Raw genomic sequence first — 27142 nt, forward strand, 5'->3', positions numbered from 1 at the left:
AACGTAAAATAATGTAAAAAAAGAGAGAGAGAAAAAGGGAGGATGGGAGGGTGGGAGGGAGAATGATAGAAATAAAAAATAAAACAAAAGTAAATAATAAAAAAAATGTCGCGAGGATGAGTCGTGTAATGCCGAACGAATTAAATTATTTACAGAAATGACGACAGCAGTTCGACTTTCTCGCGTTTAAACTGACACACACATCGATGTTAATAAATTATTTATTTATAACGTTCGCGCGTCTGTCACTCTTATATAAATTAAATTAAATAACGTTTCGATGATAAATCGCCAGACATAAAAGAAATAAAAATCGTTGATGTTTTCCAACATTTTCACTTTTTCATTCTCATCGTCGTATTCGATACATCGAAACGCTTGTCCCGTTGCTACGATACGAGCCAATTATTTTCGCGTAAGTCAATGATTTGTCTATGATTAATATATTATAATTTTTATGTATATAATATATATGTATGTACAGGACGGATCTATTATTATTATTATTATTATTATTATTATTATTATTATTATTATACCGTTTGAATTAATTTTCTATTGGCTGTTCATAGATATTAATATTTATATTTTATGCGAAACATATCATGCGGTATGTTTTAACGTAAATTAATTATTTCGCATAATATTAAATAACAACGAATTTATATTAAAATACGTAAATACAAAATTCGGAGAGAAAGAAAGAAATAAAGAGAGAGAAAGAGAGAGAGAGAGAGCGAGTCCATCTTGTGCATATTTATACATGTATGCATATTCGAACAATATTTACTATGAAATTTAATCTCATATTTTCTGGAGTACAATAAATGCTCCAATAATATTCCGTAATACTAATAATATATCTTTTTGAAAAATATTCTATTTTATCTATTGATTGGGGGAAAAAATGTTATTACGATGAAATAATATAATAGAGATTTTAATGTATACTAAAGAATAACTTAATAATTCTGATAAAATTTGTTTAATATAAACTTCGTCCATTTATGGATTACTTCGTACGCAATGAATCGTGATACGTGATACGTGATCTATCATTAATTTCTGAATAAACAATAATATTCCTATATGTCGTAGTCGTAAAATAAATAACGATGAATTTGATTTAACGTTCGTACATATCATCCCCCGTGTGAATACAAATTTAATTGTTATCAGAGGAGACGTGTCTTTTTCATGGCGTTGACGTTTATATAGAAAATATTTAATTGTTTTCCTATAAAAAAAATCATCGTAGGTCGCGCGTGAGTAAAAGTTTTTGTGTAAAAAATAAAATAAAAACAAGTAGAATCGCGATATAGAAGGGAAGGAAGAAAAGAAAACGTGTTTACGAAGTTTTGACACGAGGAATATATAAAAATATTCTATTCGAGAAGAATTATTGCATATAAATCGAGTTCAATGAAGCGCGTAACTATCAGTTCCACGTATGCAAATAAAACCATTATCGGGAATAACTTTTCCTCTCGGATATTTTAAATATTATAAAATATGCTCGAGTGAATATCATTGCTCATCAATATCCAGATACGTTGCTAAGTCCATCAATTGATATCGAAGTGTAAATATGAAAAATCATTTTCGATTTATTATCTCGCTGTCACATAGCACTTTTCCATTCGACATTATTGCATTTAGCCCGAAGCGTGTTCGAGTTTATCACCTATGTTAAATTTTTTTCCTTTTGTTTTTCAATTAAAGGAAAATAACAAATTTTAAAAAGAATATCATCTAATTTTTTTTCTTCATCCATTTGTATTGCACGTTTAACTTGTAATTAAAAAAAAAAAAAAAGAAAAAAAAAACACACGATAATTAGACTTATCCTTCGGTCGATATTCGAATAAAGGCGCGATTTTGAGGGAAAACGAAGACGTCAAGATTCACTTCAGATTAGAAAACGTGACGCCACATATCGTACAAATCTTAACTTTCGTTGTAAAATAACGTCGCTGTTGGTAGTACAGATAGCTCACTTATCCAACGTTTTTTTTCGCGATTTCGAAACATTAACGTCAGGTGGCATCCGTAAACGCGTTTCACGATTATTTTCACTTTACCGGCAAATTCGAAATCCTAGCTACGAATTTTTCCTTCTTTTTGTTTTTTTTTTTTTTTGTTAGTCCTCCTGTGGAGATCAAAGTTCGTCCAGTTTGCACAGGCCATTCGTAGATTTTGCGCGTTCGCACTTTTCCATTGATCGAATTAAAATTGTAAAATTTGATTGATCCATTCGCGAAATTCGGAAATACGCGTGTAAACGCCAGGTTGATTTGGTACAGCACAACCTATTCCCCAACTTATAATTCCTGCTAAAATCCATCGTTTATCTCGTGCCCTTTGAATTACCATCGGACCACCACTATCACCCTAAAAACATATCAATTTGATGTATCATTTAATAAATTCATTATGAGAGAGAAAGAGAGAGAGAGAGAGAGGGGGAAAAAGATTTATTACATTGGTTCTTTATTCATATCTTACCTCGCATGAATCAAAACCACCGTTTCTCCATCCAGCACAAATGAAGATATGTGGTATGTGTTCGATATAACCGGCATTTCTATACATAGATTCGCAAATCGTATTATTTATAACCGGTACTGCAACTTCTTGTAAGATCGATGGTAATGGACCTTCTATAAATTTATCGTTCAAAAATATTTAATAATATACATTAGATATCAAAGTGAAGATACAGTTTATCAAAGTTTTTTTTTCTCTTTTTTTTTTTTTGTAATGACAAGACAGAAAAAAGAAAGTTTTTTTGTACCATCGTAAAGTCTTCCCCATCCAGTAACATAAGCCGTACGACCAACGTAAGTTTCATCGTCATCCGGAAGACAAATCGGCAAAATGTTTGGCTGGAAAGTCGGAAGTGGCTCGTAAAATCTCAAAAGTGCTAGATCGTATTCAAATGTTCTTGGATCGAATTGTGGATGACTCGCAATGATTTGTACTCGCCTTTCCTGGAACCCATAGGGTTCTTCCTCGTTCGCTAGATCATGTTCACCAATCCTCAATAATAAATCTGCCGGAGATACGCTGAAATGAAATTGAACAGATAAAAGACTAACTAGGAGTACATATAAGTAAGATGAAAAAACGTTACGCACTCACTTTTCAACGCAATGCGCTGCGGTAATAGCCCAATTCTCGTTTAACAAAGCAGCTCCACACTTGTGCAAATAAGTTGACGTCTTCCATTGACGTAAGGAGATCTGTAAAACAAGCAATCTTTGAAATTCACATTTTCCTGGATAACAATAGGGTGTCTGTTGATTAAATTAGATTGTACGATGCGTTGATCGTGATAGAAAATGAACAAACAACATTGAGGTAGACATTTCCTAGAAATGAGGAAAACTAAAAGCTATTCTATCTTCTAGTCGATCACAACGTTGTCTTCTTTTATCTTCCATCTTATTTTTTCTTTTTTTTTTTTCTTTCTTTAGGAATTAAACGTAACGAAAAAAAATTGTGAAATAAAGATGAGAACTTTGTATCTTTCTTTTTTTATGTTTTATTATTTTTTTCAATCAACTCACCTGCCAGGGCCATTTGCCAAACGTACTTGGACTGCCACCCACGATCCTCGACTCGGGAAATATTCTCCTTCCGCAAACTGCAAGCAGAAGTATCGTTGAGTTTACAGCTTTGAAGAGATTCGCGTGGTAATTCGTCGTCGTCGTCGTCGTCGTTGTAGTCGTTGTCGTCGTCGTTTGTACGACGGCCATGTTGGAGAACAAGAACGTGCTTGAATTCATTCGACTGGATGAACCGGTATAAGTCACGTGCTTCTTTTTATTTTTTCTCTCAACCCACTCTACGTTCTTTAAATGTGAACGAAACGTTTCATTGGCTACATAAGTATATATATATATATATATTCCCCCCTTCCCCATTCCTCTATATCAACATTTTCAATTTATATACTCGACGGATCGTTTCTCGTGAAAAAAATCTCTTCCCCGCTGAGAGCTCTCGTGTTCTTCGAGAAAATAAAGAAAAGTGTGTAGGAAGTAAACAAGAGAACAAGAAACAATCGGTGCATCCACTCGTGATATTCTTCTTAGCCATCTCTAATATTTTTCACTTTTATCTAACTTTATATCTTTGGTAGGAAAATAAAAAAAAATTCTAAATTATCGTGTAAAATGATTGTGCATAATAACCTTGCTTATAGTCCGACATATTTAAAGTTTCTATCGATATCGGGGTTTCCGTATCAACAGAAATAGTTGCAAGGTTTGACAAAGTAGTTAGAACCGTTGACGTCTCCGTAACTTGTTCCGTCGTCGTTGTAGTTTCCGTTGTTGATCTCACTAAATCATTTATAGGAAATTATTATTAACAAATTTTCGGATATATATATATATTAAATAAAATATTCAATTGCAGTTAGAACAAAAGAATTTATACATAAATATCAAAGATTATTTTGTTATTACCAGGTGTGGTAGATGATGATGTAGTGGACGATACAGATTGCAATTTAATCGTAGAGCTTTCCGGATTTCCCGAGGATGTTTCAGCAGTCGTCGGTGGTGATTGGATCATTACCCAACCATCCGGCGTGGTTATAGGTGTCCATTCGTTTTCCGTTATTCCTGAAATAAAAGATTTCTCAATGTTAGAATAAAAATATCTATTAAAGTAAAATATAGAATATTAAATCCTCGGTAAGAAATAGATTCCGTTGAGCTAACAATGACTTAGATTGGCTCTTAGACGGTTAGATAGGAATCGTGAAAGAAGAGACAGGATGGAAAGGAAAAGAGAGAAGAGAAATTACGGTGGATGGTTTAAACCGTTACGACGTCCCAGTCCGATGTACAGAGTTTTATCTTCTCTTACGATGCTGTTAAATGTACTAAAGAGAGAAACAAAAAGAGATGAAGAGAAATGTCTCTTTAACCCATTTGCTACATCGACCCTCTTTTTTGATCTTGATCTAGCTCGACAAACTGGCCTTGAACCAGTCGAAATACAATAGCCAATCAGAAATAAAATTAATAATTTAAATCATTTTTTTGCAAATTCAACATTACCGATGATAAACTTAATTACTTGTTCATGATAAGAATAAAACAATGTATAGTTTTCCTTGAGAATATCTCATGAACATAACTCGTATCCTTCGCGCGTTTCTTCTTCTAAAAATAGAATGATGTTTCAATCATTCTACTCAAGAAGCTTCACATCAATATAAATGATACGTTACGTGATCGAAACTTTAGATTTTTTATGATTAATTCCGTAAAAAAAGTTCAAATTCGATTATTTTCAAATCTTCTATGCGATACTTTAGATTGATAATATAATTGAAATTACAAGAATAATTAAAAATACTTCGGAATATGGTGTTTCTCAATTAACAAACAATGAAGAATCACAATAGATCGTAAGTTTCCATTTTATCCGTACGATTAAGAGAACATTATGAAAAGGAAGGAAACATGAGTGGAGAATGCGATAGATATCCCAAGCAATCAATCAAATTTTCTCGGATATTCACTATTCTGAATGCTGATTAATGCGAAATGTATAATAACGCTTCGTCGTGAATTTCTCTGCGAGAGTAATTCACCATTGACGACAAGAGAGTTTTAGTTACACAATGAGTGTACGTTGAGAAAGGACGTAAGCGGAAATGCAAAATGTATTTTCATTACATAAGCTGATTTTCTACATTGGATTGTAATAATATCAGGGAGATGTTATTAATATAAAAATTGTTAAAAATTAGATAATTATTGTTATGCACATATTCATGTATGTATAATTAATAATTTTTCATATATTCAGGATAATAATTTCAACTTACCATCGTGTATCTTGGTTGTCGATAAAACGTCGGATGGTTTAGTGGGTGTCTCGTCGGAATGAGAAGACCATGTGACCAAACCAGATGATGGGGTAGTTTGTGGAACTTTTTCAAAAGTCTGGTTGATAGAAGATATCTTGCTGCTTGTTGTAGTAGTACTCTGAGTAGATACACTCGAAGAAGAGGAACTAATGAAGCTATCGATAGAGACTGAGCTAGGTGTTGTGATCCTAATAGGCTTTATCGTAGTCTTAGTTGGACTCTCAGTTGGCTTTAGCTTGCTGATATCCAAAGTTGAATTACTGGCTGAACTTTGATAAATAGTCTTTTCTGTGGTAAAAGATGTTTCGGGTTTATCAGTAGTTATTATTGTATTGATTTTAGTAGGTTTCGTACTGATCACTGTTGTTACAACTGGCCTAGAAATCGTTGGTTTTGGTTTAATCGTGATTTTATGATAAATCGGTTTCTCGGTGGTGGTAATTGTAATCGGTTTTCGAGTTACGAAATCTGTAGTTTCCGTTGCTGAAGTTACCTTCATCTCTTCGGTTGAAGATAAAAGATTATTTTCAATTGTCGTGAACGTTGGTCTCACTTTATTAGACGTCGAATAAATTGATGCTGTTGTCGTTGTCGTTGTCGTCGTTGCCGTTGTACCATGACTGGAACCGATCGAAGAATTTGCTGGAACAGTCGTTGGTTTTTTAGTAGGTAGAGTTGGTTTTTTGGTAGACAAGGTAGGCCTTTTCGTGCTTGTGGTGAGGGGTCTTTTTGTGCTACCGATAGATGGTCTCTTGGTAGATTGTTGAGTCACCGGCTTGACCGATGTTGTATTTCTTGGTGGAAATCTTGTAGAAGGTACAATCTTTTGTGTAGTTGTAATAATAATTTTCGACGTGGTCGTTTGTATCGGTCGTTGAGTGCTCGTCGTTTGAGTACTCGTCGTTTGAGTACTCGTATGTAAGGGTTTTTTCGTCGTTGGTTTCGACGTACCAACAATTGGTCTTTTCGTTGCGACTGAAGTCGATATTTTGTAAGGAACTGTTGGCTTCTGAGTTGTAATACCAACTGATAATTTATTAGGAATAGTCGAATTGTTAGACATATTTGACGAATAATTCGTATTTTCTGTTGAAATCTTAGTGACATTTTTAAATGGTACAGTTGTAGTGAATTTTTCATAGGAGCTATTTTGAACTGTTTGGAAAGTCGATAAACGAATCGATTGGGTCGTTGTTTCTATAGTCTGTATCGTAGGTTTCTTCGTAACAATCTTTGTACTACCTATCTGTGGATCCAATGTACTTTTTGTACTTTGCGTAGCTTGAGTGATCGTAGTAGCCTGCGAAACAATGTAGATCGATTTAATTAGAGATTGTTAAATCTACCACATCGTATATTATATTTATTCAGGAAATCCCAGATCTTTGTAATTAACCTCATTAGATTTAACCTTCCTTTTTAAATAACTTCCTCATTTCGATAATACAAAACATGACAATTAGAGTCACGTTTTCTGTCATACCTTGAATAGTTTTAAAAGGGTAATTATGGTTTTTTTTTGTTGCAATTAGTATATATAACTGTGAGATATCTATTTCTGATTTCAAATTGGAATCTGATGAGTTTCCATCCATTGTAAAATCATAGAAACGAAAAATTACGAACTTACCACTGTGGTGAATGTACCAGATGGTTTGCTTTGGTCATTAGGCTTTGGCCTTGGAAAATATGGGGGTATGTCATTGCTCTCGATAGGACTGTGAGTAGTGATGAACGGCCTTGACGCTGCTGGCGGTCCATCGTCGATGCTGTTGTCTTGAGGTCCAACGTCCGGCTCTTCGTCGATCTTGCAACAACTACCGAAATAGAAACGATCGATGCATGTTCCAAGATGCGTGCCGTTCGCTTTTGCACAAGTGAACGCAAACATGCAAATTCCGGTCTCGCCTGATCTACGTGACACGCATGGCAAATGTCGAATGTTTCTTCCAGTACCTAGAGAAGTAGAAAAGAAAATAAAAATAAAAATAAAAATACGAAACAAATTATTTGATAATTAGAATAGTAATCGTCGTGAGAAAGAAGCATCAATTGAAAATAAATTCACGCAAGGTTAGATGACTTTTTTTTACATATTGTACATTTTTTTTAAAAATCACTTCTCTATGTGTAGAATAATTTTGTGTTTGCAAGAGTTGAATTCCTTTTTTTTCAATCCAGAAGAGACCAGTTACATATTTTCTTTTTTATTATTAGAAAAATCTGTTGCATTATTTTTATTTTCTTCCTTCTTCTAATTGTAATGTAATCTCTTGCTCGATTATTAACCGATTACATGGTAGTTTCCTGTTATTCATCATCTGTATAAAGATTATGATATGCAGCATCAATGGAATGCATTTAGAATCATCAAGGATGAAATTATGAACGACCGCAAGCATAAGAGAGAGATACGCGAATGAACTGTATTTCATGTTTAAAATATATAACGCGTTATAGGGAAAATGCACAGTTATAGGAGACACTTCAATGCAAAAAGAGAAAATAGTGAGATAAAGAAAGAGAAAGAAAATCAATACGGAAGCATTTATAACCCAGATATCTAATCTTCATTCTAAAACGTGTTTTTAGTTGCATTTGCTTTATTATCCTTACGTAGTTTAAATAAGACTATTAGTATGCGATCTTGACATACATTGATAACATTATAATTAACGTATTAGGGCAAGGTCAAGTATATTAAATATTTCACGCGCGTTTAATTATTTATTTACGTCATTTAAATGTGCAATAGAATTTTTGGTAATTAAATTTTGTACTCGTACAATTTATTTCTCAATAATGTTTCGAAAAATTCAGTCAAATAAGAAAATAAATATCGTATACAATTTTAACGACTGACGATAATAAAAGCTCCATCTTTAGACGATCGATCGAATAAACTTGTGAAAGAAAAATCTTATTTATAAAACAAAAAAAAAAAGATAATGAAGAATATATATATCGTTGGCAGGTAATCGAGCTTGGCGAGTATTTCGTTTTATTATCGATCGATTCTTCAAACTAACAATAAGTTTCCATTCAATATGTTACATTCTCGCCTAGCTTATAGATAGCAGACAATGTTATTTTGATGAAAGGGAATAGGCTATTATCGATGGACATTCATTAGACGAGCATTAAATGATTATTATACTTGGGAATTCAATTATGTAATCATAGAAAAGATAGCTAAATGTGGATGTTAAAATAAGAGATATTTGAAAATAAATACTAAAATAGGACACAACATCATCGTCAAATTAATTCTATTTAAATTATTTATTTCTTTGACTGGTTGAATAATATGAAAAGAAAAGAAAAGAAAAGAAAAGAAAGAAAAAAAAGACAGAGAGTACATTTATATTAAAGATGTCAATAAAAGTACGCTCATCAATTAGTTTTATCAGGTGAATTCGTGAGGCTTGATAGTTTTTACAAAATATTTTATCGAATAATAGAGAAAAAAAAGATTTATGTCACTGATCGAAATTCTTTAACTAGGATGTTCTAAATATTTTCATCGTAACGAGTTTTTTTTTTTTTTTTTGATATTATCGAACGATCGTAAGTAAATACTGTACGTGAAATTAGAACGACACGAATGAAAATAAAAATTCATGGCGTTGTTGGTGCGTTACGTAGAACGACGACGAAGTAGCATGGATTATTATCGAAGGAAGGAAGGAATTGATGTCAGGCGAATGGAAGCATCTGGGTACCGTTAAATTTCGATGTATGAGCTAGTTACCCGAGTCACAAAGTGGGTCATAGTCATAGCCCAATGTAACAACTCGTTTCCTTCCAAGGCACCACCTCGTAATCTTGGTCCCTCTCTCTTTTTCTCTCTCTCTTTCTCTCTTTCTTTCTTTCTTTTCCTTTTCCTCTTTTTATCTTTCTCATCTTACAAAGCCAAAGAAACCACTGAGCGCATTCCAAAGCATCTTCGAGGTATCCCAGACGATTAAATCGACATACCTGTAGGCTAAGTTCTCCGAGAATAGATATCGTATATATTTACGTGAAAAATTATGTCAAATCTTTTTTCCTCCCCCTTCCCCCCCAAAAAAAAGAAGAATTATATATTTTAGATCTTTATTATTTATTTTTTAATATTATAATAAGAAATCTATTACAAATATATATATTTTTTTAAATAGAAAATAATCGCGTAAACAATGTTGTGCTTATCAAAAGAAATCTTCCGTTTTGTTTCTCTACTCTTAAGAAAAATGATAATATCTTGAAAGGTGAGATTGAGATTAGATGAGGTCTAGTGATCGGTATTAATCTTTCAATATTGTTTATCCTTGTTACGCAATTTAACTAAAAATTAAATTTATATAGGATAATTAATGATCGATTTAAATTTAATTTGTACCTTTTTGTCTACCAATGTCTGATTCATTCGACGAACAAAATTCTCAGACAATGATTTATCGTAATTCGCGGTGATGAAAAACGTGTAGGTACATTAAACTCATCGTTTAAGAATAGATGAACTTTGAACGAGTTAATTTATCTAATTGAGATAATCTAAACGAGAAACAATGCTTTTACATTAGGGTCTATATATATATATATCTTTTTCTTTTTTTTTTTTTTTTCTTTTGATAAAGAATTTTCGGTGACGTAAAACATTTATTTCTATTAATAATAATTACACACTCAATGTACGATTAGTCGACTAAAAAAGTAAAGTAATTTTTTTATTAAGTATATATATATTTTAATTTATTAAATGTTATAATATTTTAGAAACATATGTATATATATGGATTACACAAAATGACAAATTAGAAATTGATTATTTAATAAATAGTAACTAATCTTTTCGATAAGTGTTTAGACAAGATATGGACTTTTCTCATTTTTTTCTAAAAAGAAAGATATTGTATTTCTCATGAGTACTTTGTTTGCGAGCTTACGTTAATCTCTGCAGGATGCTTCTAGAATTATTGCATTCTCAAGTATATATTTTTTGCCGAACAAGTAATAATAAAAGCACATCATTGCTTTCCTTTTTTCTCCTTTGTAAAGAAATTATTTATCAGTAATATTTATCGATATGATGTTATCGTTTCAAACTATTAAACGATGTGACGTGACACGTTTGAAGATGATAGAAATTTGGGATAAGAAATCTTTGAAAAATATATTTTGAACTGTAATCTATTATTATTTCTTTTGACCTAGATTTTTAATCTCCGTTAAGAGAACACATAGTAGAATGCGTCGGTGGCCACGTGCATAACAAAATATGAATATCAAACGTCAATAATATTATATTACTCAATATAATTAAGCACGGTAAGCATAAAAAAAGATGTACATTGACTTTTTCGACTTTCAATATATTTTAATAATCGTTAAATCGCGCGATAAGTGATCAAAAACGTGATTATAAAAGATTGATACAATTCATTATATAATGCTTTTTGAGATAAAATTGATTTGTACGATAGATTTAGATACATTATTCGAATTTTTGATATGATTTGAACGATATTTTTGAATAATTATTTATTTTTTGATTCATACACCTTCAAAGAAACGCATTGTTAAAGAATATATACATTAATATCTAATCTTTAAAACATTTTTTACGTTATTTCGGAATTCGTGATTTTTATCGAATTTTTACTTCTACGGAGATATCGTCCAAACTCCAAGATAATTTAAAAAAAAAAAATGATTAAAAGTATAGATCAAATCTAGATCAATTTAAATCTAGTAACAGGTTCGGATTCCTTTAAAATATAATATATTTTCATATCGCGAAATTAAAATTCTATATTCTTTTCGTTCGCATTTAGCAAGTAATATAACGTCAAAAAAAAAAAAATATTCGATTAAATTTCGTCCAAATTTCAAGATAATTTTTGGAACGATAAAAAATATAAATCAATCAAGATTCGGTAAATCAAATTAGATTAAACATTAATCCCTTTCTCTTGAACATTTTAATAAAACGGGGAAATAATTATCTAATAAACAAAGAGTACGTGTGTACGAGAAATAATCGAGTTCCTAGAGCGTTACACTTTTCTTTACTTTCTTTTGCAACTCTTTCTCTCTTTCTCTCTCTCTTTCTTTTTCTCTTGGTTTAATGTACATGTGACAAGAAAAATAGTGTTTTAAAATAATTAGCGATACGGTATGTTTGTTTTGAGGTCAGTTGGTCATTTAATTAATTTGTTGGTTAATCAATCGGTTCCTCCTTCCTTTAGCCTTTACCAAATAAATCCTACTCGATTGTCCTTCCTCAAATAGAAAGAATGACAAAAAGAGAAGAAAGAGAAGAAAGAGAAAGAGAGGATCTGTGTTAGCGGAAATGTCGTTTCGATGAGTCAGAACCTCGGAAGAAAGTTTCAGCTAGGTTTTTAACATACCTATCACCTTCGACCATACTAATACATTTACTATACTACTACTATGCGTATCCGCTTAGCAGAATTTCAGGCGTGACCATACTAAGCTAGTATGCCACACGTATATACATACATACATACATGCATACATACATATATGTATTATACAACATAACACGATCCCAACAGATTCACTACTATTTGTATATATGTATGCATGTTATGTGTACGTGTATATCACCCACGCGATCGAGAGTTCGCGTTTGAAAGGATTTCACTCGATGCGTGTTGTCTTTTACCATCGTAGGAAAGTGTCTTCCCTTTTTTATCGCCTTTACGAGCACCAAAGTGGCCAAGACGCGTTGCTATATAACTTTCTTCGATCGTTCATTTATTACCAACTATCGTCGTGGATAATAACCACATTCGTTATTTTCGTTTTTATTAAATATCAAATCTTTTGATCCTTTAAATTTTTCTAACTTCTTTTCTTTATAATGTTATACAGTGGAAATTGCTACCATCAAAGCGTTTAATTTTCGATATCGTGAAATCGATTTTATTGTCGATAATAAACTTTTGATTTTGGAATGATTTCTTTTTTTCTTTTTTTTTTTTTCCTTTTTATAGAAACGTAAGTTGTTTTTAGGGAATGAGAGAATTATGTGCATCTCCCAAATGATATCTTAACTTTATAGATAGTTAAACACGATCGTTACGTTACTCGAAAATCATTTCGTTGAAATGGCAAATGTTATATGCTTGTATCTATATACAAAGTGTAATGTCGGAAATCGATACTCTAAGCATCGGCAGTTATACGAATAGAATCTAATAATATTTATAGTAAAATAGTATCATTCTAAAATAACGCTATACGATTTCAAAATTTGAATTGTGAATTCAATATCTCTAACGGTACTAACTTCTATCTCGATGTACTTCGTATCGTATCGTTGAAATTTTTTTGTTGGATATATAATTATTATTATTTTCCTTGGTGCAAATATAAAATTTATGTTAAAATAAACTCATTAGCAAGTAAGATAAATATTTGGTAAACATAAAAAAATGTATCTTCGATCAAAATTATTGTAAAGAAAGGATTTGTGTGAAACAAGGAGAGTGCTAAAAGAATCGTAGATGAAAAAATAGAAAAAATTAGTGCAAGTCATGCACTCTGATGACCGAGACTGACCTACTTATTTACATAGAACACTGACCAGTCCGCCCACGTTCCGTTCAAATACGAATCCAAGATAGGTTCAATGTCGTCTCCATGATATGAACAGACAGTGAAATACACACGTGTTTCTATACACGCGTGTATAACACACGCACGTACGTACACACACATGCAGACAAACATTAACTCAGACGATACGAAAGGTGGGCAAAGCATTCATGATGTTCGTGGTGGCCATGTCGAAGGTATTTGTTTAGCGGTCCGTTAGTCAGCTGACGCGTTCGAGGAAAATCCAAGATATAAGTCTTTCCTTTGCCATTACCGTTCATTGATAATTTTTAGGTCACCCTTATGACATGTATCTTATTGGAATGACGAAACTATATAATATTACTACGAATTTCTTTGAATATTTATTACGGGTTAACATTATTTGACTATTATTTTTTAAATGATTTAAAATTAACTTTAATTTGTGCGCTATTCAATATTTTATTTTATTTTTTATTTTTTTTTTTTATAAATATTTTAATAGCTTATAAAAAATAGAGTAGAAAAATAATGAAGTACTTACTACTTGGTAAAAATTGTGGAACGTAAATGGGATTGGCTATCGTGACGTGTATCAAAACGCTACAAAGCGAAATGATGATCCAACTTAATCTGCGATGACTCCACATCTGAAATAGGAAATGAAATAGGCATATAGATTTGTTTTATTTTTCTTTTTAACATTTTTATTCCTTGCTTATAGAAATATTATTCTTCTCATTTCGTTACGGATTTATCTTTGATAATATTTTTATCGATAGCAGTATAATAAATGATTAGAAAATTTTTTAGTAATAATCATAGCAACGAGGAGAAGAAAATAAAAAAATTATAAGTCATCGAACTTGTAATAATAAGCTGAATGGAATGTATGTAAGAAAGTTAATAATATGTAGATTTCCTCGACCGTGACATAGAACAACGTCAATCACTTCTAGTGATATTATATTCCTGAGAATATTCCCAGGAGATTATCCACGCGATCTGTCGTTCGTTTGTTCGTACGTTCGTTCGTTCGTTCGTTCGTACGTTCGTTCGTTCGTTCGTACGTTCGTTCGTTCGTACGTTCGTTCGTAATCATGGCAACGACATAATCTCATGCAAATGTACATATATATGAATATACACATATTCAAATATATACGCGTATTTTTTTTTTAATATATATGAATATACACATATTCAAATATATACGCGTATTTTTTTTTTCAAATATATCGTACGACATCCTGCGAGTAGTAGTAGTAGTCACTCAAGTTTCTTGACTTTCCCTCGTCGTGTCTATCAAGAATACTCTTCTATCCTATTCCTTCAAAAATTTCTAATAATTTATTCTCAGGAAAAAAAAAAGAAAAAACATACTCCAAAAAAATGATACAAGTTTTAATTTTATTTTCGAATTAAAACGGACATCTATCATGAGCCCCCCACTCGTCAGCCTTGAAAATGAAAGAACATCGATCTCAATTTCATTAATATTTAAACTACGTAATCTATATACAAAGAGTTACATTACATATATATATATTTGGGAAGTATATAAAGAAGGAATCGATGATAAATGAAAGCAGATCGATCTCCAACAAAAGTTGATCCATCCAAGTAAAAAAAAGATCGAGCACCTAACAGATAAAAGAGATCATCCAAAGAACAACGTGTTTTTTTTTCATTCATTCTTTTTTTTTTTTATTTCTGCTTGGTTTCTTTTGTGTTTTTTTCTTTTTCAAACGAGATACTTATCATAATCAGCGAGAGTATTTTTTAATCGAGAAATTTGCACGATGATGGCAAAGATTCTTACAAGGTTGTAAGGTTCAATGACCGGTACGAGAAAGACATTCGTTTGGCGCGATCATTCAGCAGGTCGATGGTACGTTGAACCGACAACGACGATGATGACGACGATGATGATACCGAAGGAGGAAGAAGGAGGTCGATCAAGACAACTGTTTTGTTTCCGGCCATTTTTCATCAAACTATTTTCAATTTCAACGAACAAAGAATTTAGAATCACATCGATCTCTTGTTACTTAAACTTTTTATCGAAAATTTAATGTACAAATGAATCTATTAACAGGAATAACAAAAAGTCTCCTTTCAATTATTCACTTTAACAAATTTCTAAATAACCCAAATTATAAAATAGAAAAACATCATTTCCATTGTCTTAGCGTTTCAATTTGAAGTTGAAACAAATCGAAGATTTTTAAATGGAATAATATACGAAAAAAAAAGTCTCGATAGTATACATGATATTTGTTAAATCTGAAAATTAATGGGGGTGGCGAGGGGGAGGAGGGGAAATGAATACATCAATCCATCCATCGTAGATATTAGATTAATCGATCATGTTTTAGATCAAGTGATTCTCAGTGAACACTCTTGTCGATGGTCAGGTAAATTAAAATGCGTCCTTCCACTATGAAGATATGTATATTGAGGGCCGAGATACTGTTATTCCAGGGTCGACTTAGATCGATCGGGTGTTCTTCTAACGCTAAACGTGAGTCTAGAGTATGCTAGAGGCATACATACACATACATATATTCATCGTTCGAATACGTTGACCCACATGTAACAAAACACGGAGTAACGGGTTTAATGAGATGTTTGAAAGTGATAGCATTGTCCAAATCAAAGAATCATTGAAAAAAGCTCAAATGAACAATATGTTATGATAGTTTGATATTTGTAGACACGATCAACCAACAAGTGTGTAACACAGTATCGGATTCGAGTTCTATCAAAATTTTCATGAAATTTACTGAAAAAGAAAAAAAAAAAGAAAAATGTGTCGAAGATAAAAATAAGGGAGCGCAATGGTGGATAGTTAATTGTTAAATCAACGTATTAAAACTTGCTCTTGTTTACGAAGAGGAAATGATAAAAAAAAAAAACCGTTACAGTTATCCTGAGGCATTAATTCGGCTGGATGAAGCAACGAATACCGGAGCCAAGCCTTACGGCTTGTCGATGGTCAGGTTACAAGATTCCTCTTATTTTCTCATACCATCTCGACCAAATCTCAACAGTTATATTTCTGGAATTTAAAAAAAAAAACCCCCCATTTTAACTTGCAATTAGATGAAAATCTATTTGATAGATTAACCTCTAAGTTTTATTCTTTTTTTCTCTTTTTTTGACTATTAAAGACGAGGTTCACGTATTTGGACAAAAAAAAAAAGAAAAAAAAGAAAAAAAAACGTTCGGTCGTGAATAACAGCTCGAGGAAGAGTTAACGGTACACGCCACTTTCATTTGTACGCACGTATCTAATGCGAACGCGAGACATGTGGGTTGCCACTGTGAAAGAACAGTTCTTTCGATGAAAATCAGAGCTGCTTTTTTTGTTTCTTTCTCTATCTCTCTCTATTTCTTTCTCTTAATTTCAAGCCGAAACATGTAGGACCGTTAAATTTCAATTAACCTTTTATCGTAAATTACTAACATAAAAGCATGATCGGTGATACGTGGATCGATGAAATTTAAATGAAATGCAGCTATGGTTGTTTATGTAAGTGTATTATATGCACACGTGTCTCTCTGAATTATACGCACATACATACATAGATAGATAGATATTTAGGTGTATAGGTTGTTAGTAATAAATTGAAAAAGGTCGTAAATAAAGAGAAAAGAATTTTTTTACGGTGTAAATCTCTTTCATGAATTACGTATGAAGAAGGAATCACATCGAAGAGGAGAGAAGAAAATGATACCTAACGTAATGAAGGAAATACCACCATTCTTTCTGTTCAACTCGTGAAAGTCGAATTCGACTTTGAAAGGGGCAAGCAAGAGTATGGTACCGCTATTCGTGAACGACATACGGTTTACCTGGTCGTCGTGCTAACTCCGTTGGTGTATGGTGTGCGTAACATCGAGAACGTATCGAAACTCGATTCATTTCGAAGATTCAACAGAACGTTTATAATTCAAACACGTTGTTTTGTTTAATTGACGTTAGTTGGTTGTTCTTTCGACTGTACCACTTCAAACGAATATTTAAACTAAATGAAACACCATTTTCAGAGGAGACATTTTTCGTAGCTGGCTATACGATCAAAAACAAAACAAAAAAATAATGAAAAATCAAATTACCAACAACAAGAGCGATCACCCAAGAAATATTAATTGATTGTTAAGTAACGAATTGGAGCGGTTTCCGTTGTTGTTCGTTTCAATCCCACGCAGTTGTTATCATTTGGGATTCATCGATTTGAAACGATAAATAAATAAAAATATATATATATATATTCTAACTGTTCAGAGAAATTTCGCGAAAAATAAAAAACTACACGCGTAAAACAGAATTTAATGAAATAAATTTTATTGAAGAAGCACACTCATCCATTTAAATAAATTCAAATAATCGTTAATTTAATTGTCATTAGATATCAATTTGAAAATCATTAATCAATCTTTCGAACAAGATATTCTTCATATATCGTAGTGTTAGTTTTAAATCTATAAAAACCATGAATTAGATTCAGAATCTTACCTCGATCGATATCAGCCGACGAATTAGATTATCGCGGATGACACTGTTGATTCTCCGTCAGACTTGGGTCATCCTACCGGAACAAGTAAGCAGCCAAGAAAGAAAGAGAAATTTAGCTGAAATTTCCTTTTATCTTTGAAGAATCTTCTTGGATCTTCTTAACCCAAGATCTTCCTAGTTGACTCACCAAGAACTATCTTACATTAAGCGCGCGTTGTGTTATTCGACTACACGTGACTCGGCATACGTCAACAACAATCAAATTTAATATGCAATCACTAATGATAATCCGTCGAAAAATTTAAAAAAGAAAATAAACACTTTTACGATCAGGTTGACCCAAAGTGAGAAAAACAGAGAGAGAGAGAGAGAGTGAGAGAGATTAATTATATACATATGGTATATGAATATATGTATAGAGAGTTTCGCGTTTGTTGAAGACGAACCCTGGGATGCGTTCTCGCGAGTATTTCTTCGTTTACACCGGTCACTCTTCTTTCTCTCTTGACGGTGTATCAAACTGGTTTGGCCTCTCCGTCTTTCTCTCTCTCTTCTCTCGCAAGTTGTGGATCAGCGAGCACCTGGGTTCGTCGGTGCTGTCTCGATCTTGCTCTTGACTCGACTCGACTCCCCGTGCACGAATCCGATTCACAAGGCACCATTCCTTCTCCTGCAGGCGCCTCCCTACCTTTTTCCTTCCTTTCTACTCTTCTTCTTCTTTCTTTCTTTATTTCTTTCTCTTTCTCTTTCTCTTTCTCTTTCTTTACCTTAGCTCTCATCCGACACGACACTGTAAATATACAAAAGGCTCGACTAAAGTGTGGGGCAATTCTCTTTGGTAGACCATAGCAGGTTCCTCGCTTTTCACGCTGATTGGGACTCTACCACCGACTCGAGGCAAGGTGGTGGCAATGACCGTTCTCCTCCATTCTTCCTCTCCCTTCTACTTTACCTTCTCTACAACCTTCTATCTCTTTCTCTTTTTCTTTTTTTTCTTTTTATTTTTCTATCGTTTCACTACTCTCCTACCAACTACTTCGACGTTCCTTCCATTTCTTTTGGTTCTTTTCCTCCTCTCTCTCTTTCTCTCTGTTACTCTCTCACCTTTTCCCCTTTTTCTTTCTTGCTATCCTTCTCAAGTCATATCGTTGTCATTACAACTCCCTAGAACCGCACGTTTCTTTTCTATCTTTCCTTAACGACATCCTTTTCTCTCTTTTATTTAACATTCTCTCTCTCAATTCGTATATTGGGTTGGCAATTAAGTGATTCTTCCTCTTTATAAGTAGGAATGAAAGTGAGAAAGATTCAGGAGGGGATGTTTCTTTTGGTAAACGAAACGAAAACAAATTAATAAAGAATGAAAAATATCGAGAAAATAAATATTCTTGTGTTTAAATTTTTAATTGATATTAAGATGTGCTAATTATTCGGGTTTTCAACTAAGCGAAGGTGTTAAAATAAATACACTTGTAGGTTTTTATTAAAGTGTAACCATACTCATTTAATTGCCAACCCAATACATTTCCAGATAATCGTTCTTTCAATTTCCTACTTTTCACTTAAACCTAGTAACTATCCGATACAATCTTGATCACGAAAAAAGATGCATACGTCAAATATTTATTTAAATACAATCCTGACACGAGATATCCATCTATTATCTGTGACTTACCATAACAAATAAACTTTGTTTAGATCGGAAAAAAAACTAATATTACACCACTTAACATCCCATTCATAGATCTGTCAAACAATTATATATCTGTAGTTCTATATTATTAGCAAATAATATTGCCGGATATCCTTTGCTGAAGATTTCCATCAAAATAAAATACTAACAAGTTGATTTTACATTTTAAGAGATTTCAGGATTATCTTATGCATGATGCATTTGTATAATTTATACATCCCATTTATGGCAATGAACTTTCTTACTAGCTCATTTTTGACTACTTCTACAAGAAACATGATAAAACATTCGATTAGAAATACTCGATAAGCTAATTGCCAGGATATACCTATCATAATATATGTCGGGCTGTCACTAATACAAAGTTTATGGGATGCATCGTTCTGACGCATTTCGAATTTCATAAGAAAAATTACAGAAATCGTTTAGATTTCTCTCTTATCACTTATTCTAACTATTCGAACGATCTATTAGAACGAGAAATAACATAAGGTTCCTAATCATTGTATTAATGAATAGTTATCTCACAGAGGAAATGTTAAAGTTAACTGTTCCTAGTAATAAAATAGGGAGAGAAAAAGTGGAATAAATAAAACAGAATAATACTTATTTAGCAGAAAGCTATAAAATCAGCTGCGTAATGCTATAAATCAGCATCAGTGATAAGAACCGATAAGGAGGTAAAATAAAAGAAAAGCTAAAAAGCTCAAAGGGATATATCGAGAAGGCTTAACCGAGAACCCCATGCGAAAACTCTTATCATCCAGTGCCTCTCAAATGGAGTAGAATCGGTAGTTAGATAAAATGAATAGCTAACCAACCCCGTCTTGTTGAACTTGACAATATTTTGTTCCTTCTGATCGTTCACCATCTTCCTATACCTTTACTTTTTTTTATATAAATGATGAACAATTTATAATGATCGATATAATCATTTGAGAAACACTGCGTATTATCAGTCCGTTGGAGGAACGCTTAGCGAACAGTTATGAACATATGTCTGCCAAAAAAAATTTTTTTTACCGAGATACATTAATTTATGACCAATACGAATTATTTTATCTGGTATAGGTCACCCCCTATGACGCGTTTTCTTATTGATATTAGAATTAATGAAATACCATACGAACGTGTACCAATAATCACATGCAATACGGAATTATATTACAACATTGTAATATTGATAGGAGGGAAATAATTCTTTAAACAACAAAAAATTATTTTCAATTGTAATTAAGACAGTAATAATATTTTAGTAATGTAATTCAGCATATATGTGTATTTTATTATATAGAAAACAGTATAAAAATTATTCATACGTTTAATTGTCGTAATGAAAAATTCGAGAGAAGAAAGATAAAACATATTTCTGGTTATTATTATTATTATTATAAATTAACGATCGTGTATAATATTTTAACATGCAACAGATTATTTTAATATAAAACGATAAATGAATTAAAAGAAAAATATATAATTATGAAGAAACTAATTGATTTTTCATACACGTAAAAGAGAACGGATTAATCCCATAAACTCATATAATACCGAAATCAATAAAAATGTAAGGTTCTTACATTATTAATAAGATTATTTCGATTGACAGGTCCCCTTTTTATGTTAATCATAACATTGAAAATTTGGTATTTAACATTTTCATGAAAATATCCATCACAGGAGGATCCTCCTCCTCCTCCTCCTCCTCCTCATTTTCTTTCTTTCCTTTCCTTTTCTCTTCTCTGGTGCAACCCACGCGTTAAGAATTAGAGATTCCCTGCTAACAACGCGGAATTGTTGCTTTTCTCTTGTATCTTCGGCTAGGTTGCAACTTTACCCCCGTCTCGTTATCTCTATTCAAAAGTTTAGCCGTATAAGCTTGAAAAAAAGTTCTCTCTTTTGACGATCATAAGATCGACGATTTAAAAATTCACGATGACTTTCATTTCAAAATTCTACGACAGAAGACAAGTTAAATATTTTCCTTGACCTACGTCAAATACGAAAAAAAATCGAACGTTTACGATCGAATCAATGTAAGAAAAGAATCAAAGTTTTTAACGACGTTTTTAACTGGATATTAATTAAGAAGAAAAAAGTGGAGACAAGAAAAAAAAACGAGGGGTGGGGGGAAGGGAGGAGGGGGTATTCATTTCGTCGCGAAAGTTTCTCATCTCTTATATAAACGATTATCCGGATTTTCATATTTAATCCAAATTATTAAATGGAATGTACTTTTTAAGCCCCATTCTCGGTTATTAAATCGTTAGAATCGTTTGTTTTTATTTTATTCAATGAAATATCCTTAATAGATTTATTTTATCTTGCACGTTAATTAGATGAGATACAAATCAATGAAATGAAAATTATTAATGTTAGAGACTTATTAATTATCACTATACTATTAATATTGAAAATGCAAGTATAAATTAACTGTAAGTAATTATTCTCATTTAAATATACTGAAAGAAGATAAAGAATGAGGGTTGGCAATTAGAATTAAGAAGATGGTCAACGAGATAAATTCCTACAAATGTAAAAGTATGCATGTATAAAGACGTAGATAGTTACATTCATTTAGAGATACTTAAAAAAAAGAAAATAAAAAGAAAGAAGAAGGTGAGAGATGAGAGTTGGTTGGGATTAGGGGTTGGGGTTGGAGTTGGAGCTAGGAGTTGGGGAGAGATCGAGGAAGAAGATATCCATATATGGATGAACAACGACGATGAAAAAGGGGTGTTCTGTTCCGTTGTTGGTGGGGCTGGAGTTCGAGGATTGGCTGCGCGAAAGGCGACCTGCAATCAAGGGGATGCGTCGATAGGGTGCGTTCACAAGTATATAAACTCGTCCCGACAGCATTAGCGGGCAATCTGAACTTCTGAAAGGTTTAACCATACCTAAAGGAATATTTTAAAAGTGATATAATACGAGGATAAAGAATTTCAAGTATAAAAAAAAATTTAAATATACATATGGATGATATATTTGATAGATAATTATTAAAAGAATATCAACGTAAAAGAAAATAAACAAGTGTTTGTTTTATTTTTTTGAAGGGACAAATAAAAAGAATTATTAAAATTCGAGGATCTTTCGTTCGATAATTATTCTCGATCGGTGAGTAAAGTGAATCTCGAGATCGTTGAAATTTGTGCGACGATTGTATTTTTTTTTTAAGGGGTGGACGGGTTTTCTTCTTCTTTTTTATTTCTTTATAAATTCTTTTTTTTTTTTCATGGACTTGTGCAACGAGAAAAATACAGTGCGTTCGTTAATTTGTGTTAAGAAAAGAAATATAAAAAAGAAAACAAAAACTCGTGAATTGGATATAAATATATATATGTATATAATTGTGGTTTCTTATTATTAAACGGAATCGTGAAATATCATTCGTGTTTTAATCTAACGAAAGTGATCATATTTCTCGATCTTCGTCGTTTACACGTATTTTCATTCTTATTAATGCAATTTTTGATAATAATTAATAAGCAACACCAAAATTCATTCATTTTTCTTTGCTTAAAAGTTATCGTTTCGTCGGATTTTCTTGTTCTTTTCAATCAAATTAATGGATTATCTATCGAGCTTTTAATTAGTCGTATTTCTTTTCAATTATCACACTTTAATTAAATGAATAAAACAACTCATACGATTGAATAGTTCTTCGATAGAAGAGAAAATTCTTAACTAATGTTTTAATTGAACGAAAGAGACACTTGTCACTTGCCAAAGTCTATTTAAATCCTATTGCAATTGGCGAACAAAATTGTATTCATTTTATTAAAAATACGTAAAAGAGAAAAAGAAAGGATAAAAAAAAAGAATAAATAAATAAATGAATATATACGAATCATACTCTGGTAAACGTAAAATGAAATTTCAACGAATCTGTCACCCTGTCATTTCACATTTCGCTTACACACGCGCAATTTATTTAAATATTATTTTTTTCCTCCCCATTCATTGTTTTTTTTTTTTTTGTTTGTTTTCCCCCAACGAAATATTTTCCCTCGCCCTATCTATGTGACAGTTCGAATCATTGAAATTATTTTCTGACGCGGATGGTATTTTAACAAAACCAAAACAAGAAAAAATTAAATAATTAAAATATTCATTTTTCTAAACAATTGGAAGAGAAAAAAAAAATGAGAGCGTAACGTTTCGAACTTATCGATTTTAAACTCGGATCTCGTTATCTTCATTTTATTTAATTAAACGGTCAAAAGAATCAACATCGGTGGACGAAGAAATGTTCATGGGGGAATAAATATGTCGAATGAATTTACGTTGATGAAATTTAAAGAAAAAAAAAAAAGGAAGATTGAACTAATGAATCATACTGAAAAAAATCGATCCGTGATTTTAATATTATAAATCGTTTGATCGTTTGTGTAATATTGTTCATTAGAGATAGTGAAAGAGAGAGTAATTTTTTTCTACTAAAATTTTCGTTCAACAACGTGTATTTTTTTATTTTTTATTTCTATTCTCTTCTAACCTTTCATCCGCTATATAAGTTCTTGCAATTTCATGAAAAAACGATCGATCTATGAAGTGGACCTGCGCTGGGTAACCACCAACGTGCAATATTGTCCCGTTAAGAGGTTGTAAAAATGCTATAATTAATTCGTTCAGTCGCTTGACCTGTATTATACGAGTTTCAATCTCAACATCGAACCTTTTCTTTATAATCGTCCTACCTTTAAGTCTTACTTCTTTTTTTATTTATTTTTTATAACAAATTTTTAATTTCTTTAGACTATATAAAGAAAATATATAAATAAATGATCTTAAATAAAATAAAAATTGAACGAAACAAATATCTCTCGAACAATATGTATAATTTATCATATGAAAGTTTCTTTTCTTTTTTTTTTCACGCAAGGACTCCGGTTAGTTTTTTTGTTTATTTTTAATTTATTTTCTTTTTCATTATTTCATTTTCAAACAGACTCGTTATATTATCGATATCGTGGAAAAACGAGTACTTACAATTATCGACAAAGTTACTTGTCGGGCTACGGGAAACGAGGTGGTAGAAGCAACAGGTAACTTTGGAATCGAGTATTCATCCACATGGCTCTTACACATACTATTGTATAATATTATATTGTATTTCACTAGCTTCTTTTTTGTTCCAGTCTATCGAGTTTAAGCAATCGATTCGTGTAATTTCACGTTGAACACTTTTCCATTCATTATTCACGTGTAAAGATTTTATAGGAAGAAGTAGATCATGCGTATATTTAATATGTGCATGTATATTATTTATATTTATATATATTTAAAATCACACGTTTTGCAAATACACACATAGAATACATATAAAAACAAAAATGAAAAAGGATTGAATATATATGAATGATAAATAATGAATTGAATTAATTTTTACAGTAATCAAACTCTCTCTTTCATCTTTCGTCTACGTCTACTTAAATAAAATCTAAGATGAAATCTTTCAATCTTGTGATACTTGTTACTATTTTTGGTATCACTATAATCCAATGCGAACCGGAACCAATGGCTATACCAATAAAACCTAGAGTTTTTACAAGTCCTGAAGAATTGCGAAAATATGTAGATCTCGTGAAAGATCATTATTTGTATAGTGGAAAGGCAAGGTAATATACGTCGATTAATATTTTCTCGTTAATAAATATTCCATCAAAAGAAAAACAAAGAAAACACGGTAATATGGAATTTTTTTAAAAAATATTATATCACAAGGAAATAATAATTGATTTTAATTAACAACGCTTTAAATATTATGGTAAAATATAAATGATATTTTTCGTTAGAAAATAAAACACATACACACACACAACCGCGAGATTAAATAAAGAAAAAAAAATTTAATGAAAAAGTTAGTTTAATCTTCATTATTATATTTTTTATACAGGTATGGAAAAAGGGAAGGAGTTAATACATTACCTCAATTTTATTTAGGATACCCATGGAATAATTTAAGATTTCTACCTGATATTCATCATAATTATCAACAATTAAAGGAAGATAAAAGCAAACCAATTACAGGACAAGTTATTCGTAACTTTCAAGATTCTGATTTGAGAAAAGAAATATTTTTAAGTAATCCGGCAGTAAACTTTAGTGACATGATTGATAAATATTACGATGATACTGAGTAAACACACGATGGTATGAATTTTCGATGTAGGAAACATTCTAAGTTTAACTATTTCTTTGAAAGGATCGTATTTTCTTTCACAACTAGTCAAAGTAATGACAGTTTTATAAAACTAATGATTGGCAAAACTAGTACTCTTTTACACCTCGCTTTAGATGCTTCTATAATAGAGAATATAATTCATTTTTAACATTGTCTTCATTCTGTAACAATTTTTTTAATATCATCGCAATTTATCGTAAAATTAAATTCATTTATCAAAATTACGACAATTTGGAATAAGAAAATGAATTAGATAAGATGAATTGATTTAACATTTAAATTACGAAAGTACATATATATATATATGCAAGATTTAATTATCAATAAATAACTATTAATTTCATGTATTAAAGATACTGTTTGAGATGGTATTAAAAAAATAAATAAACAGGAATGATCTAGGATTATGTGGATTGTATTATTAAATACGCTTTATTAAAATGATCTTCGAAGTTCTGTGTTCTTAAACAGGAAGTTAAATTTGAAGTCAAAGAAGATAATAATTCGTTGCTGTGGATATGTATGGAAATATAAGATTAATTAAAAGTTGTGAATAAATCTTTATTTAATCAATACAATAAGATTATTGGAAAAAGCAGTAAATTTCTCCAAGTTATAATAAATGAATGTTTAAAAGCATTATTTGCAAAAAATTCAATATATCATTTATACAATTTTAAATAATGACACGCTGAAATAATTTTAAAAAATATGTAAATAATAAGAATAATAGAAATTATTCAATATAAGCAACACAATGTGTAATTATAAATTCCATTAATATATTATAGATTTAAATCTCTATTACAACAGGTACTTCGTATTTCGCTTCAAATAATGATAATATTACAAGTATTCGATAGTAATATAAAATAGAATCGTTCGAAAAATTCATGAATTATTAATTTACCGTTTAATTGTTTTCAATAAAGTAATGTCGAAATAAGAAAAAGTAGGACCGAGGATCTCTGACATCGTAATTTATGTTAAATTTCCATTTTCGCTTTTTTTTTACAAATTGTCTTATGCGTTAACGCAGTTAACATATTCTGGATAATCACATACTTGTAATACTGGATTATAATGTAAGCCTAATGGGCATTGAAATCGAACTTTTTTACCATTAACACATTTGTAAAACAATGAACAATTAAATTCGTGGGCCAAATGTACTATTTCACCAAAGCTATCTAAAGGACATTCTCTTTTAACAGGTTCAATAACCAAATCTTTAGAAATATCTGCTAAATCTTGACCTTTGTCAAC

The 27142-nt window shown here is 31.4% G+C and overlaps 2 protein-coding genes across 3 annotated transcripts; one reads left to right on the plus strand and one right to left on the minus strand.

The window, feature by feature from the left end:
* Window positions 1-1092: 1092 nt before the first annotated feature.
* LOC106788624 (serine proteinase stubble) lies at window positions 1093-20084 on the minus strand. The gene is made up of 11 exons (XM_014752041.1): window positions 19938-20084; window positions 14022-14127; window positions 7521-7846; window positions 5849-7190; window positions 4473-4631; window positions 4197-4346; window positions 3570-3646; window positions 3142-3242; window positions 2795-3066; window positions 2506-2660; window positions 1093-2391 (listed from the first exon to the last, which is right to left on the minus strand). The coding sequence occupies exons 1-11, from the start codon at window positions 20082-20084 to the stop codon at window positions 2227-2229; spliced, it is 3000 nt and encodes a 999-aa protein (XP_014607527.1). The 3' UTR covers window positions 1093-2226.
* A 2402-nt stretch (window positions 20085-22486) lies between these two features.
* LOC106788648 lies at window positions 22487-26620 on the plus strand. Of its 2 annotated transcripts, XM_014752099.1 has the most exons (4): window positions 22487-22635; window positions 22746-22806; window positions 25084-25310; window positions 25589-26620. In XM_014752099.1, the coding sequence occupies exons 3-4, from the start codon at window positions 25138-25140 to the stop codon at window positions 25833-25835; spliced, it is 420 nt and encodes a 139-aa protein (XP_014607585.1). In that variant the 5' UTR covers window positions 22487-22635; window positions 22746-22806; window positions 25084-25137; the 3' UTR covers window positions 25836-26620. The 2 variants fall into 2 exon arrangements, with proteins under 2 accessions (XP_014607585.1, XP_014607584.1); XM_014752098.1 differs by having other exon boundaries at window positions 22488-22806.
* The last annotated feature ends 522 nt before the right edge of the window (window positions 26621-27142 follow it).

Source organism: Polistes canadensis, unplaced genomic scaffold (assembly GCF_001313835.1).
Source record: "Polistes canadensis isolate GaletaPanama2010 unplaced genomic scaffold, ASM131383v1 scaffold_146, whole genome shotgun sequence".
Classification (NCBI taxonomy): Eukaryota; Metazoa; Arthropoda; class Insecta; order Hymenoptera; family Vespidae; genus Polistes; species Polistes canadensis.